The sequence below is a fragment of the Haliaeetus leucocephalus genome, unplaced genomic scaffold, assembly GCF_000737465.1.
Source record: "Haliaeetus leucocephalus isolate CR32 unplaced genomic scaffold, Haliaeetus_leucocephalus-4.0 Scaffold696, whole genome shotgun sequence".
Lineage (NCBI taxonomy): Eukaryota > Metazoa > Chordata > Aves > Accipitriformes > Accipitridae > Haliaeetus > Haliaeetus leucocephalus.
This window is the reverse complement of record NW_010973132.1, coordinates 3,658,569-3,676,765: the sequence shown is the minus strand read 5'-3', so window position 1 is coordinate 3,676,765 and position 18,197 is coordinate 3,658,569. Positions and strand designations below refer to the sequence as shown.

General features: G+C 40.2%; 1 protein-coding gene across 2 annotated transcripts in view; it reads right to left on the bottom strand.

Moving 5' to 3' along the window:
• The window catches only part of LOC104839693 (chromosome unknown open reading frame, human C11orf49), an 86,028-nt gene that overhangs the window by 12,228 nt on the left and 55,603 nt on the right, over positions 1–18,197 (bottom strand). For both annotated transcript variants that reach the window (XM_010580127.1, XM_010580128.1), the window contains exon 4: positions 2,724–2,808. In XM_010580127.1, coding sequence (XP_010578429.1) covers positions 2,724–2,808 — 85 coding nt within the window. The remainder of the gene's footprint in view (positions 1–2,723; positions 2,809–18,197) is intronic.

Genomic DNA, 18,197 nt, shown 5'->3' with positions numbered 1-18,197 from the left:
GGATGTCCCCAGGACAAACTCTAGACCAGGCAAGTTGAAAGGACTTTTACTGTTCTCTGCTACCATTAAAGGCTAACTGACACAATCTGTCTTAAGGCCAGGCTGGCTCAAAAGAGTCTTCAGGGACTTGGTTTGTTTACTGATATATGGAGGCAAAAACAAGCAGAACACACAAAAAGGGCAAGATCTGCACTCTCAGGCAATCTTTTAACAACAAGGGGACAGACTTGCAAGCCCCACTTCCATTAGCACTGGTCAGTGCAACACGAGCTCCCATACCACATAAAACAGCATAGGAGCTGTGAACTACTCAGCTCTCACTACTCAAATGTGGGCAGCGAGTTCCCTGTGTTTCTATTACAAAAGAATAGTCATTGCTCAGGTACAGATCTTGAAATCATGGCATCAAACCAGAAAAATCCCTTCATTTTCTGTCCTTCTGCAATTTCAAGATTCAGAAAGCCAAGAGGTGTCTCCAAAGATCAAAGGTATCCCTGTAGATTAAAATCTTCAATCTGCTAATGGCTATAGCCCTTTGAAGAAAAAAAATATCCAAGAAATCTCAGACACAGATAGCCTGGTTCTTTTTTGGGTATGACTTCTGTATTTGTGTAGCACCAGGAACAGAAAAATGGAGCTCTCTGGTGTCATGCAAATAAAACCTATAAAGTAGTAGCCTCTGTTCTTCTGCTCTGACATTTCCTGATCTTATTCCCAGTGTTTGTTATCAGTGCATAGCAACAGCTCCTGGACGAGAGGAGTGCACCGTGCTGTGAGATCATCCCAGTCATGCAGCACTGAGACTACAACTACAACTGCTGTCTTCCCAAGAGTGCCAATAATTACACAGGTCCTGGCTCTATCAGTGAATGCTGTGGCTGTTCCCGCCGCTACTTTATTTAATTCCTTTCCCAAGCAAATTAGCAACAAAACTGTTGCGGGTGTGCAGACTGAAGGAGGAACAATGTCAGTAGGTTTGCATGTGACATTCATGCTTTGCAAGGACTCAATCAACTGGTGCCGGAAGACAGCCTGCAGAGTTCACCTTTCTAACTGGCAGAGACCAAGCAGGACAATGGGAAGCGTAGACCAGAAAAAAGACAAGAGAGCAAGCAACAGTTGGAAGGAAAGAGAAAGATGGTTTAGAAATACGACAAGTTTTATTAAAATTGTTCCTACTAGATTAGCTTGTAACAGAATAATAGCAATGTGTAAGTAAATCTCTAGCCAGCCAAAAGTAGGAGTGAGGTCATCCCCACCTGAGCCTGGGTGCCTCTGACAGAGATCTCATTTCTCTCCAACACCTGCTCCCAAAGCCGGCTTGTCTGTCTCTACGGCACAGGCACAACAGTGCAGTGGGCCCCTGAATGGGGCCTCTAGTTCACAACAGCCTTGTGGATTAAATTCCTTGACACAAACATCATAACGTGTAGATATGCTGCAGTCTCCTTTCATGCACCATCACAAATTCCTGTTCAGCTCAGCTGGAACCTTATGAAATACACACCAGCGCATGGGACTGGTGCTTCTGTACATCCCTGAAAGGAAGCAGCAGATACATCCCTGCTACAGGGTTAGCATTCTTTCTTAGTCTGGCATTGGAGGCCAAGCAGCTGTACCTTCTGGAGCCCCTAAGGCCCACTGAAGAGCTAGAGGGGAAAGTGGTGCTCAACTTTTAGTTTTAATTGGACCAACACAGCTTTAGCTGCAGTTCAATTCGGATAGCAGCATATAGGAGCCAGGGAAGAATTCAGAGAATCAGCCAAGTGGAAGTACTAGCAGATGGATAACACTTCTCTTCTCCACTTTTCTTTCTTAATATAATTTTCATGGGACTCCGATGCTAAAGAAAGATAACAGAATGACAAGTAGAAAATGAGGACTGTTTCATTATTTAGGCCATGAACAACATAGGCAGCAGCTAATACCCTGATCATGTGTCAGGATCCTGTTTCCAAATGCCATATCTAGGTCCACGAATAAAGTTAAATTTCCATGCCCCCTCTGCTGAGATGGCTAGAAATGACAGCATTTATTCAGTAACCTTGCTGTGATTATATATGCGTGTGTGCACGCACTCCTACTGAGAACTGAACTGACCCTCACCCCAACAGATGCATATACCTTATTACATTTTCACTATCAGATAGTTAATAATCAACTGCCTGGGCTGGACTGGAACCAGCAAGCACTATCACTAAAAAATTCTGTATCACATTATCAGTGCCCTGAGCCATCTATCTGCTTTAGGCCTTGTCTAGATTAAAATAAAATTTCAAACAGATTAGCTACCATGTTCTTAGCTAACATACTTTAAAACACTGGCAGTCCTTCAGAGCTTAGTACCTTTTAAACATGATCAACCATAGGAAGCTGAGGCAAGGGGGAACACATTTTAAAGATGGTAAAGAGTATCTGAAATAAAGTTTTAAATCATATCAGTTAAAAACACATTGGCTAACATTCTTTTATATGCAACTCATCTTCTGAATGTAGAGCCAGCAGCAGCATTCTGCACTGGTATTTCAGTCCCTGTATATCTTAAATATACACTCCTTCTCATTGCTAGAAAAACACCCTGTTCTTAACCTCAAAACATGGTATCTCTTTTCCCCAAAATCTTAAAAGATTAAGTCCTTGTCCATACCTTTACCCACAGATCTAATTCCTAAGCCCATAAGTGTAGGACTGATCTTGCCTTAAAAGAGAGGATGAGGACCCACCTTGCTGCCTTCTGAGTGAGTTCCATTGGGAAGTCAGGGCAGAGCAGCTGCAGCAGGCAGTGGTATTCCTGTGCTGTCAGCAAGTCTGCAGGAAAAGAGAGGTGAGAACATTGTAATTCTTTTACAGGCTGTTCCCTCCCCTTGCTTCCTCTCTAGGAAAAAACCCTCATATTCCCTTCTACTCTCAATTCAAGTAGACTGGGTACTAATGACAATATAACTGCTCCCTAGACCCTCACAGCTGGGCTCTTCAGATGGAGTTTCCAGCAAAGACAATCAGAAAGAGGCCTGATAAAGGGGAAATCCTACTGAAGAGGCTCCTGCAGAGAAACTGGTAACAGGTAGTGATTGGAGAGAATCCTGCACAGAAACTGGTGAAGAGGTAGTGATTCAGTGTGAAAAAGAGGTAACCAAAACAGGGCAGTTTCAAGTGAGAACACAGTTTGGTTTGACTTGAATATAACCATGTGGAAAAAAGAATCATTTCAAAGTTGCTTAAATTTGCTGAAATTCACTGGCATGGTGACATTCACCACAATACGCCTGAAAACCATCCACAGAACATCTGGCAGCAGTAACAAAGGCAAACAAGGTTTTTGGGTTGTGTATGGAAGGCTACAGAGTATAAACCACAGACGTTATTACTTTAGCATTTGGTAAGGCAGCTGGATGGTCTCTTTTGGAATAACGTGTACAAATCTGGTCACTGTATTATAGGAAGCGCAGAACGAAGATCCAAAAAACACAAGAAAACCAATCAAATGATTCATGTTTTAAGAGAGCAGCTTTGTGAAAGATTGGTCAAGAAGGGCCTCTGTGGTTCAGCAGAAAGAGTCTAAAAGAGGTGACTTTTAGGGAAGCTTATAGGATCCCAAGGGAATGGAAACATACCGATGTCAAAAAGCCCTATATGATTGTATGTTCATAGTCCAAAAGGCTGTGGACTGGAGTTAAGGAGAAGACTAGCTGAACAGCAGCAATTTTGCAGTACTTCTATACACAGAAGAATGCAAAGCATGGAAGAAAGTGCCAGGGGTGGAAGTAGAGCCAAGCAGTAGTCAGGGAGGGGATCCAAAGGGCACATCCATTAGGACTGAAGTACAAAGCATGAGTTCTTTTGCCACAGACACATCTTAGCCTTCTTTAGGCTCCCATCCAAATAATCAACCTTGTCCAAGATGATAGCCACAACTTCTCCATAGCTCCACAACTCCTCAAAGCCTGGAAGTTTGTCAAAAGCGCGAGAAAAGGAAGATGTTACACCTTTGTCAGATGTTTCAAGAGGCAGGTATGCAGTATCAAAGGAACATTTCACTGTGACATCCAACCCAGCCAAACTAATATTTTCAATGCTGACTAAAGAAATACTGCAGGAGGACTGTCACCAAAATCAAGTTACAGACCTGTCGTTTACCTACATTATTAGCCAGGGAAGTGGAGGAAAGAGAGGAGAGCGCTACTATTTTTCTTTTCAGTTGAGGAAACCCTATAGCTGAAAACCACTTTTGTCAGACTCTCTGACATCCATTATAGACACTCTCTAGAGTACTATACTTTGCACTGCTCTTGGGAGGACCTTAGGTTTCGGGTCATGCTATGAAAAGGTGATTTTGCTCTGCCTGGAAAAGCCAACCCTGCAGTCAGAAAACTGCTATAAACACAAGGAAGTCCCAGCCTGTGCAGAACTACAATATCATTGCAGGGATTTGTGCAACCTATTCTACTGTAAGGATAAATACATCAGAATCTCTCTTCTTCCAAAAATAGAATGCTGAGCTGAATTAAATTTCTGTGGCTGCACTGAAATTACAGATGTCTGGGAGGGCATCTGTAACTTTTTTGTATTGTCATTTCTTACTAAAACACAAATCAGAGGCTGCTCTCTATTGCAGATATAGAAGACCTTGGTCCTTCAGTCAGTGTATCTCAGCTTGGGTTAATGATGGTATCCAGTGGAATGGTGGGGTTTTCTCCTGCAATGTTAGCTAATCAGTTCCTTGAATGTCATCAAGGAAAGTATCACCAAGTTTTATGTATAACTGCAAAAGGATATTATTGAAAAAGTCCCAGTTATGATGAGCAGGAAGATGTGTATTTTTAAGTGAATTTTCAGCTCACTATTTCATGACACTATGTGAGGAGCGAAGAGGAAAGAACATCTTCTCTGTAATTTTGTTAGATCAACAGTCATTTACAGCAGTAGAGATTTTGGTCCTAAGTTCTTAAGAAAACTTATCTGATCGTGTAAGGTACATGCAAGTTCCATAAAATCATCTTCAACAGGCTCAGCATAGGAAGCAGGTTACAGGAAAACAGAGAAGTTGGGCATAGAACGGCTCTTTTGAAACAGACACTTTCTCATAATTGAAGAGGACAGTATGGACCTCTTACAACTACTCTTCAAAGCTTTCTAAATCTAGCTTTGAATAACGCTAGGCATCAAACTTCCAATCTTTGTCTAAAAAGTCTACATGTTGGTCAGAATGAGTCACACCATTTGGAAGCTTTATGAAATACTCAATTTACATTTTTTTTTTGCTGAAGTTCAAATTCCTATTTATGCATCCTTATACCTCTTGCTCTCCATTATTTTTTCCTTTCATTTGTCAACAGATCATTATAATAACCCTTTCTTCATACTATATCTTGTTTAATCTATTTAACTATATTTATTTAAATTTAAATCTGTTTATCTTGCCCTCTACATCCCTCCCTACCTAGCCCAGTCATATCTGTTGCTCTGCTTTGATCCCCTTTGGATTTTCACAGTGTGATGTCCAGCAATGTACAAAGCATCCCTCATGCATTCAGAACAGATGGGCTCTAGGAGGATAATCTGCTCACTTTCATCAGCGAAGCCCCTTTTCATTAATTCTGAATCTTAGCCTCCTCTCTTCTCCCCCTGAAGGTGAAGGAGTTTAAGGTTTTTTCTGAAGGATGAGGTTTCCTGAGAAAGTTGCACTTTGTTTGCAGTCCCTGTCAGGTTGCTAGACAAAAGCAGCTTGAGAGGATAACTGGGCCCTAAGCAAGCATTAGTTTTGAGGCATAAATCTCTTACTCGCTGGAAATAACATACTTTTAAAACTTATAATAATTTACGCTGTCTTTTTCTCCTCCCTCTTCATACCTAGTCACAGCATCATCCTTACTCCTCCATCACAAAACAACGAAACAACAGAGAACAAAAGCAGAAGTCTGCTCAAAAAGACTTTGGGAAAAGGTGGCAGAGATCCTCTCCGACAAGCACATCAGAGGATGAATTTCATTTTCAGTAAAAGTGGAATTAATTACGGTTTCAGTCTTTGAGCAAATGGTCTATTTAGATGGGAACTGCACCCAAAGTTGAAGCGGTGCAGAGAAGTTCCTTCTCTAAAGAAAGAAGCCCTTTGCTTCTTATGCCTGGAGAAACGGCACCAAATTAGTCACTGAAGTATGCAGGCAGACTCTTTTAGGCTGTAACACAACTCAGCCTATAGACACCCCAGGTGCCTAACCAATAAATCATATCAATCTCAGACTACAGATGGGTACCTATTACACGGGAAGGGGGATCACCACAGACCTTAGGAGGTGTCTACAGTTTGCTGTCATGATTATTTTTCTATTCCCTACAGCAAGGTCAGTGAAGACCATGCAGAAAATTACATTTGCCCATGTACCATATTGTCTGCCAAGAGCTGCTTGGAATAAACAAGGGCAGTTTTGGTGCATGACCACATTGCTCCTTCCTGTCTCCAAGCCACAGCTGAGTAAATAGTGTTCAATGCTGCATGATGAAGAAAGAAAGAAAAGAAGGAAGGTACCAGTCAGAATGAGTGAAAACTGGAATCCACAACTGCTACTTTGGTTGCTACCACAAATTACTGGATCTCAAGTTCCAGTAACAAATGAAGTACATCACGGAGAGTTTAAATCTGACCCCCAAAAGCACAGGGCAGTGAGCTATATGCACTTTACTATGCTCTCACAGTGGAACAAACTCAGGTCATACCACGTGCTTAAGAATGGAGAGAGATTGCAATCTGCATGTTAACATGTTCATTTACAGCTGAACATAATGCTTTGCTCTTCCACTGCAAAGCAGGTAATAACAAATTCCAAAGTGATTTTAAAACAGCAGTACACTAAGAAGGAGCTGGGAGGCTTAATAGAATAAGTACAGAAAAGTGAAGTGGTATGGTATATTGCACTGGAAGTACTTTAACTGTTCAGTCACAATTTTTGCTGTACTGGTCTTCAAACTCCTGCCCAGCCTGTACTGCTGCTGCTACTGTGCCACTGGCAAAATCCGGACTCTTCCCTACAGATCTCACTGTCTGTGAGTAGTTTATTGTCTTTCAGTGCCTGAGGCAGACTCTTCCTCGTGTTTCAGAGGCATAGTGGAGAAAGAAGTTTGTCCATGTGGTACAATCTTAGAAAACAAACGCTGCTTTCTGGATAAAAATGGCCTACCTTTGAGAAACATAAAGGCAGCTGCTTCATATTTCCCTGGCTTTTAAAACACATATTGTTTTTACCAGCTTCGTTTCTGGCTTGTATGTGGCTGACAGATGGCATCTGACCCAAAGTGATGCAAACTCTACGAATGCTAAATGATGTGTTTATGCGGCTGTCAGTGTCGTGAGTGAAGTGTAGACACACCTGAGCTATCTTTAAACTAGTTATGTTTCATACCAACAGCAGCCTAGCCACAGAAGCGTGGAGCTCAGTGAAGGCCGTAAAATCTGCCCAGGAAGCCAATAAATATTTAGGACTTAGCCTGAATTGCAGTCATCGCTGCTGTATCTAGGCTGCTGTAGATAGAAGTAGCTATCTACAATGCTGTCACAACACCGTGACAGCTATAAATATGCCCAAAGCAGTAGGAGAATATTTACTGCAGTTGGTGTATGAAATCTGCCCCAAAAAGTCACATTAGTAACTTCCCAGAAACACAAGGATTGCCTTGATTAATATACATTAAAGTTCCCTATTCCCATCATCTTTCATGTACAACCACTATCCAAGCAGGCTGGAGCCCTGGGCAACGTAGCCTTTCCCTTTGGATTATGGTAGGACACACAATTTCCACAGGTTTCTTTTCTACCACACTCATGAAGCCATTCAAGAGTCAGAAAGTCATAGAGCTGTAAATCAGTCTTCCTGGAAATATAACAGAGAACAGCCTAATAAATAATACGTTTTTTTAAGTGTTGGGAGAGCCTTTCCTGGCCTTTAGTTTTTTAATGTTTCTGGTATAAGTAACACATCCATAGGATTCTCTCTATACCCATGCAAGCTTGCAACCTTGTAGAAAAGAGGAAAACCAAACAAAAGCCCCTAAAAATAAAAGTCTAGGTGTTCTTGTGCTGTCTATAGGAGTGGCGATGTTACAAAAAACTGAATATAAACATGAGTATTGGTAATACTGCAACTTCACAAGCCACATCTGGCTAATAGGCTATGTTCTGCACATGCCTTGTTCACCAGATACCTATAGCCCAATTTCCTCTGTATAACTACTGCTAATAACAAACAGAAAATGAAGAATTCTAGGAAAATTAATCCATGCGTAGGACCTAAACAGCAATATACAGCTGTGTAAAAAACCCATTTCTTCCTCGTAACACTTTCTACTCTAAAAAATAAAAATGTTTTCTTTCTTTTCAATTAATTTTTTATAAAATTTTGCACTGAGAGATTTTATGACCTATCATGAAAAAAATCTGTTCCTGTTACTTGAGAGAATAGTTGTTTAAATAAGAAACAAAAACATTCAAGGGCTGCTTCTTTGAGTAATTAGCTTTTTCCACTGACAAGAAGAGATATAAAATAAACAGAAACCAGATCCAGAACGTGCATTTGTCTAATTTAAAAAATTGATTTTCCTTATTTTTCAAACAAACAAAAAGCAAAACAACAAGGTCATGTAATTATCCCCATAATTTGAGATGGAAGGTTAAATAAAACTAAACTAAACAATAAAGAATAAGCACTCACACACTTTCCCTTGCAGTTGTATAAGCATGTTCATGTAAGACATGTATAGCAGGATTCATTCTGCTCTTGAAGTGTACACACAGCTCCCACAATCATTAGCAAATTGTCCTAAGAGCGTAGGAAAATCAGAAGAAAACTGAGAGAGACCCACCTGTTACTTTTAAGCGACAGGAAAACGTACTAGAAGCCGAAGATTTCTGCCAGGTTAGCTCAAAACCAGCTTAATTTTTTAAAGGAAGGTTTTCTAGTGAATAGTTTAAAGAGGGTAATGGTCAAATCTGTTTCATGGATCAACTTAAGCATCTGTGCTTTACATGGAGTCTTGGACATAAGTAGCTTTAAAAGACTATGTGGCTTTGTACCAATATCTGGCTCAATCTCATTAGATACTAATTTAAAAAAAAAGTATTTTCTTAGTTTTAATAACTGGATGCATTATCTCTGCCTTCCTGATGGTGAAGTCCAACAAGCAGCTAAGCCAATCTAAAAACCTCACTCCTGCTGAAAGGGGCAGGTCTCCTTTCTCTCTTCTTTCCTTTCCCCTCACTTGCTGCTGGCCATGTGGTTCTGAACCACGCCTTGTACCAGCTCTAGCACTCAGCAGGCCCCTTGCTAAGAAAATTCAACTTTTTTCCAGGGCTAGTGAATCGAACTGACTCTCACAAATATCTGATGAAAGCTCATGCAAAGCAAGCTGTGTAAGAGCATGGCCAGGTGCAGGGAAGAGAGAAGGTGGAGGAGAGCAGAACCTCCCCTCCTCAGCAGAGATAAACTGCTAGATAGGCTCAGGTAATTCCCTGCTTAAGATGTTTTAATTCTTAAAGCCCAGGATGTATGCAAGGCATTGTCATAGGATTAATGATCCTCCTAATTAAAAGCAGGTTCAGCTTTACTGGCTGTACTTGCACCATACCTGCTAAGACGGTTTGTGAACACTCTGTTATCAGACACACTCTTAAGACAGAACTTTTGGCATCCTTACTATCCAAGCAGGCAGATGAGTTCATGTTACTCACAAATCCCATCTACTCTTTCTACTGACAACGTTCAGGTCCTCCCAGAAGGGATCCCAGGGCATCCTCAGGAAAGGACCCCAGAAGACTTTGTGTCTGACATGACAGCAAAAGCAGACAGGGCAACTGAAGGATGCAGAGTTGCTAGAGTTTGGCTTTGGGGGGGGGTCTTCCAGGAGGGTACCTGCAGCACTGGCTGCTCCCTGGATTGCCTCTCCTGGCCTACGAGAATACTAGCAAAATCCTGCCAGATGTAAGGGTGCTGCTGCAGGCAAGTTGTCTTCACAAACGAGATGTTTTGCACTCTATATATAAAAGGAGCATGGCTGCAAACAGCAGACTTATCTAAGTGGCTCCTGTTGACAACAGGTAGAAAGACCTAGCTTACGATGAGAAAAAGCAAAGAGTGACAGAGAGATTTAGTGAGATTTGCCTGGAACAACCTGTGTCAGACACAGGACAAATATAGAGGAGAGCTAAGCAGACTAACCTAAAAAGATTTGTTGGGGGAGTGCTGCAAGAGAGAACAGTTAGAGGGGATTAGCACTGTGGTTGAACAGAAAGCTAGTTTTGAGGCACTCAGGTAAGAAGGAAAAGATTCAGCTGCAGCTGATGTGAAGAATGAACTCATTTGTTCTGGAGGGAATCTGGACAGTTCATATGAACAGTAAATTCACTGAAAAGCAGGCTTATTATGGGCAAAGCTCCAGTAGCACCATATTTTGAGTGAGCTAAAGGTTTTTTAAAGAGTAAAATCCACTAGGTGATGTGTTTTTTCTGCCCTTCGATCTTGAGTCCTTTTATCAATAAACTACTTTCCAGATTAACAAAAACAAAAAATGAATTTATACAGAACTGCTCCAATTTTATATCCAAAAACCGGAATCTTGCTCTTTATACAAACTTTAATCTTCCTCTAGTCCCTTTCAAATTCCCCATAATTATCCTTCAGTATCAAACGTTTCATGTGGCAGCATTACTTCAGCTTTGAGTGAATGTTACTCGGGGCAGGATAAGCTGTGCCAAAGGTACAGTCCAAGGCTATCATCTGGCGTGCTTATGTGGCTAGCATGGCACATCCACAAACTGAAAAATTTAAACTTTCATTAGAAACTAAGTTCTCAGCACTCATTGTTGTAAAGAAAACATTCCAATAATGGAAGAGTTTAACTGATGCAGTGTGGTATTCCTGAATCCAGACAGCCTGAAACATGAGTCAAGTCTGAACTTTCTACCTACTTTGGGAACCTTAACACTATACTTAATGCAACACTAAAGACAATGTTAACTCTGAAATTTCTTGTTTTAACTATAGGATGGGACTTTGAATGAAGTTGGAGCTTAAAGAATTCAGAGTTCCTGAAGTGCAAGAACAGCAAACAATAAGAAAGGAGAAGCAGCCACAACTTCTGTCAGTATTTCCAGAAGCAGAAGACAGAAGATGACAAACAAAAGAGCCTGGTTTAAATTTTCGAGTACATTATTGACTACAGCAACCAAATAGTGGCTTACACTTTATTTACTACATGGACACCCAATTTTCTCCATGCAGCTTTCTTTAACATTTGCGAAGATAATTCTGTGCATATTCTGAAACACATATCCTAAAGATACACTCGGCTCATTGAGTATGATCCAAAAGGACATTTAGCCTTATTCAAAGGACATAGGCCTGAAGCAAACAAAGAGGCTAGTTTTGTGGACTACAGTATGAAAGTGTATGACTTCCCCTCATGCTTCAGAAGCATTAAAAAGCCAAGTAAAAAAATGTTACGAATGTCCTAGCATCTGAAGTGTAATTATAAATACACTGTATATATTCTTGGGTAATTGTAAGCCTGTGGAACAGCAGAGATCACCCCTGGTAATCCTCAGTCTGTAGGTAGCTACAAGGGAGATGAAATCAGATAATAAGAGGCACTTTAATCTTAATCTACCAAATACAGGCATAGCAAAACCAAACAAAAACAACACAACACAAAACTGGCTCTTAAGACAGATAAACTAGAAAGCTAGAAATAAGGTACAATTTCAGAATGAGAGTAATTTATAACTGAAATACTGTGACATTTGACATTCTTTGTATGTGTCGACTATGACACTATTTTTTCCTTTCACTGTAATGTCACTAAAGATGTAACTAGCAGGTCTTCCAAGCAATAGGTAAACTAATAGATTTAGACTGCTTCTACCTTATCTTGTTCAACAGTTGATTTTTCCTCGCTTTGAGGAGTTTTCAGTCACTCATTGAAAAAATAATCAGTCCAATGCCAGAGCTAGTTGGTCTTGTAAACAATAAGGAGCAAACATTCCTGTTGGAGTTCTGGCCATCTGGGGGGCAGACTGCTCAACCACTTGAAACAGGACCCACAGCAAACTTAATAGTGAAGTACAGAAATGCCGACAACACTTCACTGGAGGGGACCATCAACATTTGCCCAAGCTCTCGAACAGCAGCAGTAATCTTTACACAAGATGTGGATCAGCCTCTATTCAAGAAAACAAGTTGTCATTAAGCTTAAGATCTTCAAAACAACTAAAGAATTCATAGCTATGCATCACAAGATGGGCAGAGTAAATGGGCAGGTGGTATGCAGCTGCATCTCATGCAATACAGGACCTTACATACAACCCCTCCTCCCTCAGATATGTACTAGGTCTAGTGACAATAATGGAACTATGGCCTGAAGAGGCCCACAGTCTTCAGTTACTGTTTGGTATTTCCTTTCTGCTTTGGGAGCCCCAGGAAATACAGTTAGCTGGCAGACAGCTCATCTGTGTCATGCACACAGGGTCAGGGCGCAGAAGAAAGCTACGACACTGACCTAAAAAGAAAAGGAGGTAGAGGTTAAGAAAGACATACAATGAACTATGGAAATGCTGCAGATTGCTGTAGCAATCTCAGATCAGTGATCTCCTTGACTTCCAGCTTCTTTCTAGCCTGACCTTTCCAGGAAACACCAAGGAAAGTTCCAGTAGAATCAGGTATCAACGTGGTATGTAAAAGCATGAAGTCAACAATTTTCTCAGAACAATGAATGAAACAAAAATGTTTTGGACTTTCCTCTTTTAATGACTGGTTTGGAAGAGGCTTTCAAGGAACAGCGCAGTTGCTACAAACACCCCATGGAAGAGACAAAACATTTTAGCATAATTTAGATCACGATCAAGGATAGCCTTGTGTGTCTCCCCCTATCCCTGCTCTGCATTGACTCTTAAATAATCCACTGCAAAGTTTTGAACAGTTAACTGCACCTTCACCAACAGCTGTCATCACAGCAGGCACCCTGATACTGCTTCTCTGAAACGTGTCCATCAGGAACCCAACCATGAAAGAGACAAGTTTGGGCTCGTGAAGAATGGAGAATCCCACATGCCACCAAAAGTGACACCAGTATGCAATTACGCAAAGCAGTCAACTCACTGTGGTTGAAACTCAAGCTGGTTGTGATCTACAAAGCACTGAATGGTCTAGTCCATCTTTCTCTGTGCACTTGTGTTCACCTGGAACAATCTGACTACCTGACTTAAACATGAATCTTCCAAGAACTGAAAGCCATTCATAGTCCTGGCCATTCTCTGACTTTACTGCACAGGATATTTATATATAGGGTTATGTACAGGCTATGCAGTATAATCCCAAGCACCGAGACTGTTGGCTAGTTTTCTCCGTTTTTCTTTCACAAATTATAATGTTGAGAAAAACAGTCTGAAAGGAAAAGACATTGTTTTTAGAAGTCTCCGAGTCAACAGTTAAAGCCTCTATTCATAAAAATAAGTATTGCAGTATCTGGACCTATGCTTGGGCAGTGTTGTTCAGTCATGTAAAATGCTCTCAAACACACTGATACTGAGTATCTTTTATGAGTGTAAAAACTTAAGAAGAAAACGAATCTCAAACCAAACAAATCAATAAGAGAACTGGCTGGAGGAAGGTAATCTGGTTAATGACAAGACTGAAGAAGTCATCATTAGTTATTTAGAAGGAAATGCAGTGGAGCATGTAAGCTCCACAGAGAATGTTTGGAGCCCATTACAATATCAATGAGCTAGATTAATGATTATAAATGACCACAACTACAGAACTGGTCTGAATGCAGAACAGAATGAATGCACTAAGAGAAACCTGAAACAACAAGGCATCCAACTACCCCTTTTAAGGGTATGCTTTTGGCTAAGGTTCTGTAATGTCTCTTGATTTTAACTCTTACAATACTCTAGTGAGCTGTGTGTTCTAAAAAATAATAATAATTTTGAAAAAGACTGAGAAGAAGAGAGAAGGAAATACGTTGGTTTTCTCTGTATTTCACATGGAGAAATACATGTTTAATAAGAATTTAACATAAATATTCATTTCTAAAAAATGAAACAAACTTTTTTTTTTTTAACGTTCTTCAAGCTTCAGCCCGGCAAGTTCTAAACTCTTCAGGTCTCCATTAATCTTGAAAGTTTCTCATGGACATCATGCATCTTTGTCAAAGTTTAACTTAAATGCCACCTATTTTACAGCTAAATACACTTCCATGGACCATCTACCATGAACCACAAGCTAAGAATATTTTGCTGGAGGAAAGTTCAGGCAAATGCCCTAAATCCTCCAGTATTATGCCCTAACACTGATGGTATGCATATATTATGGTAATCAGGGAAGTGTAAGAAACTAGACAAAAGAGCAACTCTTGTTGCGGAAAGAAAAAGCACACTTTCTTATTGCTGCACAGGGCTTTCTAGAAGGAAAAAAAAAGCCATCTACTGGAGGACGAATGTAGAGATGAATCCATACTGTAATCCTGCCTTGTAGAAACTGAAAATAGATAGAGTTCAGTTGTTTAATCTTTTTCAGCCTCATAATGAGGTCAGGCTCTTCAGGATCTTTGTAAGGATCTTTATGGCAGGAGCAATAAAAAGGAGTATCGCTTAACTGATTAGTGGTGGGATGATAGCTTAGCATAGTGAGCAAATGATTTTGAGCAGATATGATATGCAAATGACTTCTCCTAAAGGAAGCATGATCAGTATTCTGTGGAAACTCCTGGATGGATTGCTGCTGTGATGTAGGCTACTGAGAAGACAATGCAAAGAAGAAACAAAACACAGCCTCTAAAAGATGTAGGATGTCCTTACTTGGAATAAAAGATGGCAGGAGTCCTAAAACCTCAAATACAGTTACTGCTGACTAACCCATTTAGTGACAACAGTGAGATGGGCCATCCATAGTGAGTAACACTGTATTAACCTCTACTAGCAGCTGGGGCCTCAGCTACATCGTTCTAACACAACTGTACTCTTTGCGGTTTTTTTGTCTCCTATGCAACAATATCCTGACTGTTCAGCAAAAAAAACATCATGGAAATGCAAGTATGATAAACCCTCCGAGTGGGAGTCAAGATGAAAGCTGCTCTTTAAGCATCTCCAGCCACTGAAGACTTCGAAAACACATGTTCCTTTTACTTGCTGCAACGTTTGCCCTTCTTTTCCCATTCAATGTTGAGACTTATGGAGCAAGTCTGAAAATCAGATGGTGTAAATCATAGAGCAATATAGCTTTAAGAAGTACTTAAATGTAATATATTTCAGCATATGTTCTTGACTCAAAGGAAATGTGCTGGATCTTTCAAAGCAGAGCTTAAAAGCTGAGGTCCTATTTGCTCCGTGCAATTATAAATGTTTCTTAATGCTGCCCTGTTGGGAAAAAAATTGCTTCCTGGTGTTTCGGGAAAAAGAACTAAACTCACTACATCAGATATAGCTGCATTTTAGTAGTATTCTATGTGAAGTGGATGGTAAAAAAAGGGATGCTATATAAATGTATGAATTCATATTCCTCTCACTTTCACGCCACATTTAAAGGTAATATCCATCCTTCTGGCTGTCCTTCACATGAGTTATCTCCTGTCTGGATCTGTTTCAGATGTTGCTGTTCCAAGTCCCCACCTACACGCAGTACTAAGGGCTCTGAAACTAGTAGTGCTAGCTCTTAAGAGATTCAAGATTAAATAAAATTATTAACATACAGGGGATCCCAAAGGAAAGCAGAAATTATCCCACCACCAAAAAAGCTCTGAGATGTTCAGCAGACAAATACAAATTACAGCTCCTCAGTTACTAGAGAAATATAGGAGTGACTCTCTGGACCTGAGAACCTGGGTCCATGTGCCAAAACAAGACTTTACTTACCAGCTCCTGGGATCGGAAACTCTGACGGGAAGGATAGGGGCCTTGAGGATCTATGCTGGTGGACAACAAACAATGCTGAAGTTCAAGGTTTCTAAATTATCTCCATTAAATGGGATATGTTTGGAAAGTCACTTTACATGACATGTTTATCAAGGGAAAAAACAAATCTCCTCACTATTTACTTTTGCTCCTTCCTTTTAGGAGGATGTTTTCTGGGGTTTGGTAAATAACAAACAGATGAGTGCTGCAAAGGGAAATAGACTGAGAGCCTTTATATGTACATCTCGTTTTCACTTGCAGCTTTGTATACACAGCTGTGACCAGAACAGACCTTTGCTGAAGGAAGAACACACAGTTCTGCACCCACTGCCACAGCACAAGGAAGATCATCTCTACTTGCTTTGCAGTTTAGGTTTGAAATAACAAATCAGTGAATTATTTGGGAATTTAATGAGCTTTTCTCCTGATTTCCTTTTCTTTTTGAACTGCTGTCTGTATCACTCTAAAGTCTTTCCATTAATACAGTGTAGATTTGAAAGGTTTTCAGTGCTAGACAGATTAGATTCTAATTTCAATGTCTGAGTAAAAATGTTAACTAATCTAGATTTTAAAAGGAAGCAATGAAAATGCTTTCTATTATACCTATTAGGAAACAAAAAGAAAATTATACAACTACTAGAAGTCTCTGGTATAGCAGGAATATGTGGGGATGCAGGAATGGAGTTTGTGGCTGCAATAATGTGCCATCAGATAGGGACACAAGAGTTTGACTGGATAAAACTTATGCTCTGTAAAACAAGTATAATTTATTATTCATCTTTCCAGTATTTTAATTTTTGTAAGTGTGAATACTGCTGGTCAGCAACATAAACAAGATTAGTATTTAGTGATAATGATATATCAGCAAATAGCCATATCTGACTCAAAAATGTCCAAAAGCTATAAGGAAAAGAATCATTGAATGAAGGGGTAAAATTAAAGCAGGTGAAATAGTATTCAGAATTATTAAGCAGAAAGATAAAATATATAAAGATAAGATAGTTATGATTTTCTCAAAAAAGTGACAATGTTCAGCTGAGTCACAGATTTGTCACACATCAAGCAGTACTAGCTGCGCATAGGAAGTCTGGGATTCACTCACAATTCCTCCCCTGCTTGGGAATACAGGAGAAGAATACAGTGGTCTAATTATTCATGTTTGAGGCACTTTGTAACAGGTTAGAAGTTGATACGTAACATTATAAATAGAGATCTGTAATCTTTTTATGAACTTGGCTGTCATGGCCTGCAAGCATTAATGGGAATAGAAAAAATGGCATGAATGAACAATCTAGGGAATTGATTAGTTATAAAAAGACCAAACAGAGATGATACTATCCCTGAAAATGTGGGACAGCAGTTACAAGATGCTAGTACATTTGCATGTTTCAGGTAGAAAAGATACCACCACTTTTCTATGCAGACATTGAAAACAAACAAACAGACAAACCCCTAAAAACCAAAGCATTGGCACTCCCATTTCCTAAAAGGGGTTAAGATCCCTTGAAGAAAGAGGATGGTTACTTGTCAGGGAAAACCCAGTGATCTGTGATATAGACGCAAATTAACATAGAGAAGTGATATACGGAAGTGGCTGGAGGAACTCTCCATGATCCTCAGGTGGAAGATGACAGTATACCTCATAAACAAGCCTACATAGAAGGTTTTCTTTAAACACTTTTCTCTAGGGAGACTTGCAGAACCTAGCACTGGTACTTCAGAGAGAATAGAAGTGCAGGAACTAAGTTTCAGTCAGACCAACAAGAGGGTTCTAATTCAAGCAAAGGGACTGCAAAATCAGGAACCCAGCATGCAATGAGAAAAATCGCAATTATTCCATCCTGCACCAGGTCTGAGGCCAAAGAAGACTACTACCTACTATTATACAAGGCAAGTTCAGCAGTTAGGCCAGTCTAGTAACTGCAACACTGCTTATTTCCCACTGTGCACCTGGTGATGCTGGTGTGTGCCACACAAGAGAGGTCTTCCCATTTCTTAAGATGATGAATTGCAGTGCTGAATGTGCAGTTTTGCCTTTCTTGCTCTGAACATTAGCTAGAGCTGAAGTAGAACCTATAAGGCAAAGCAACTTCTTTCCTCTTATTTACATAAGACAGGCACAATCTTGTCCTCTTCTCTTAAATTACGTCCCCCAGACTTTTCACTTTCAAAGCAGAAGGCCTTGGGTCAAGAGAGACTCTTCCGTCACAGAATGCCAAGGGAATTAGAGTATCTAATGTAATCAGAGACCCAGAGATATGCTAAA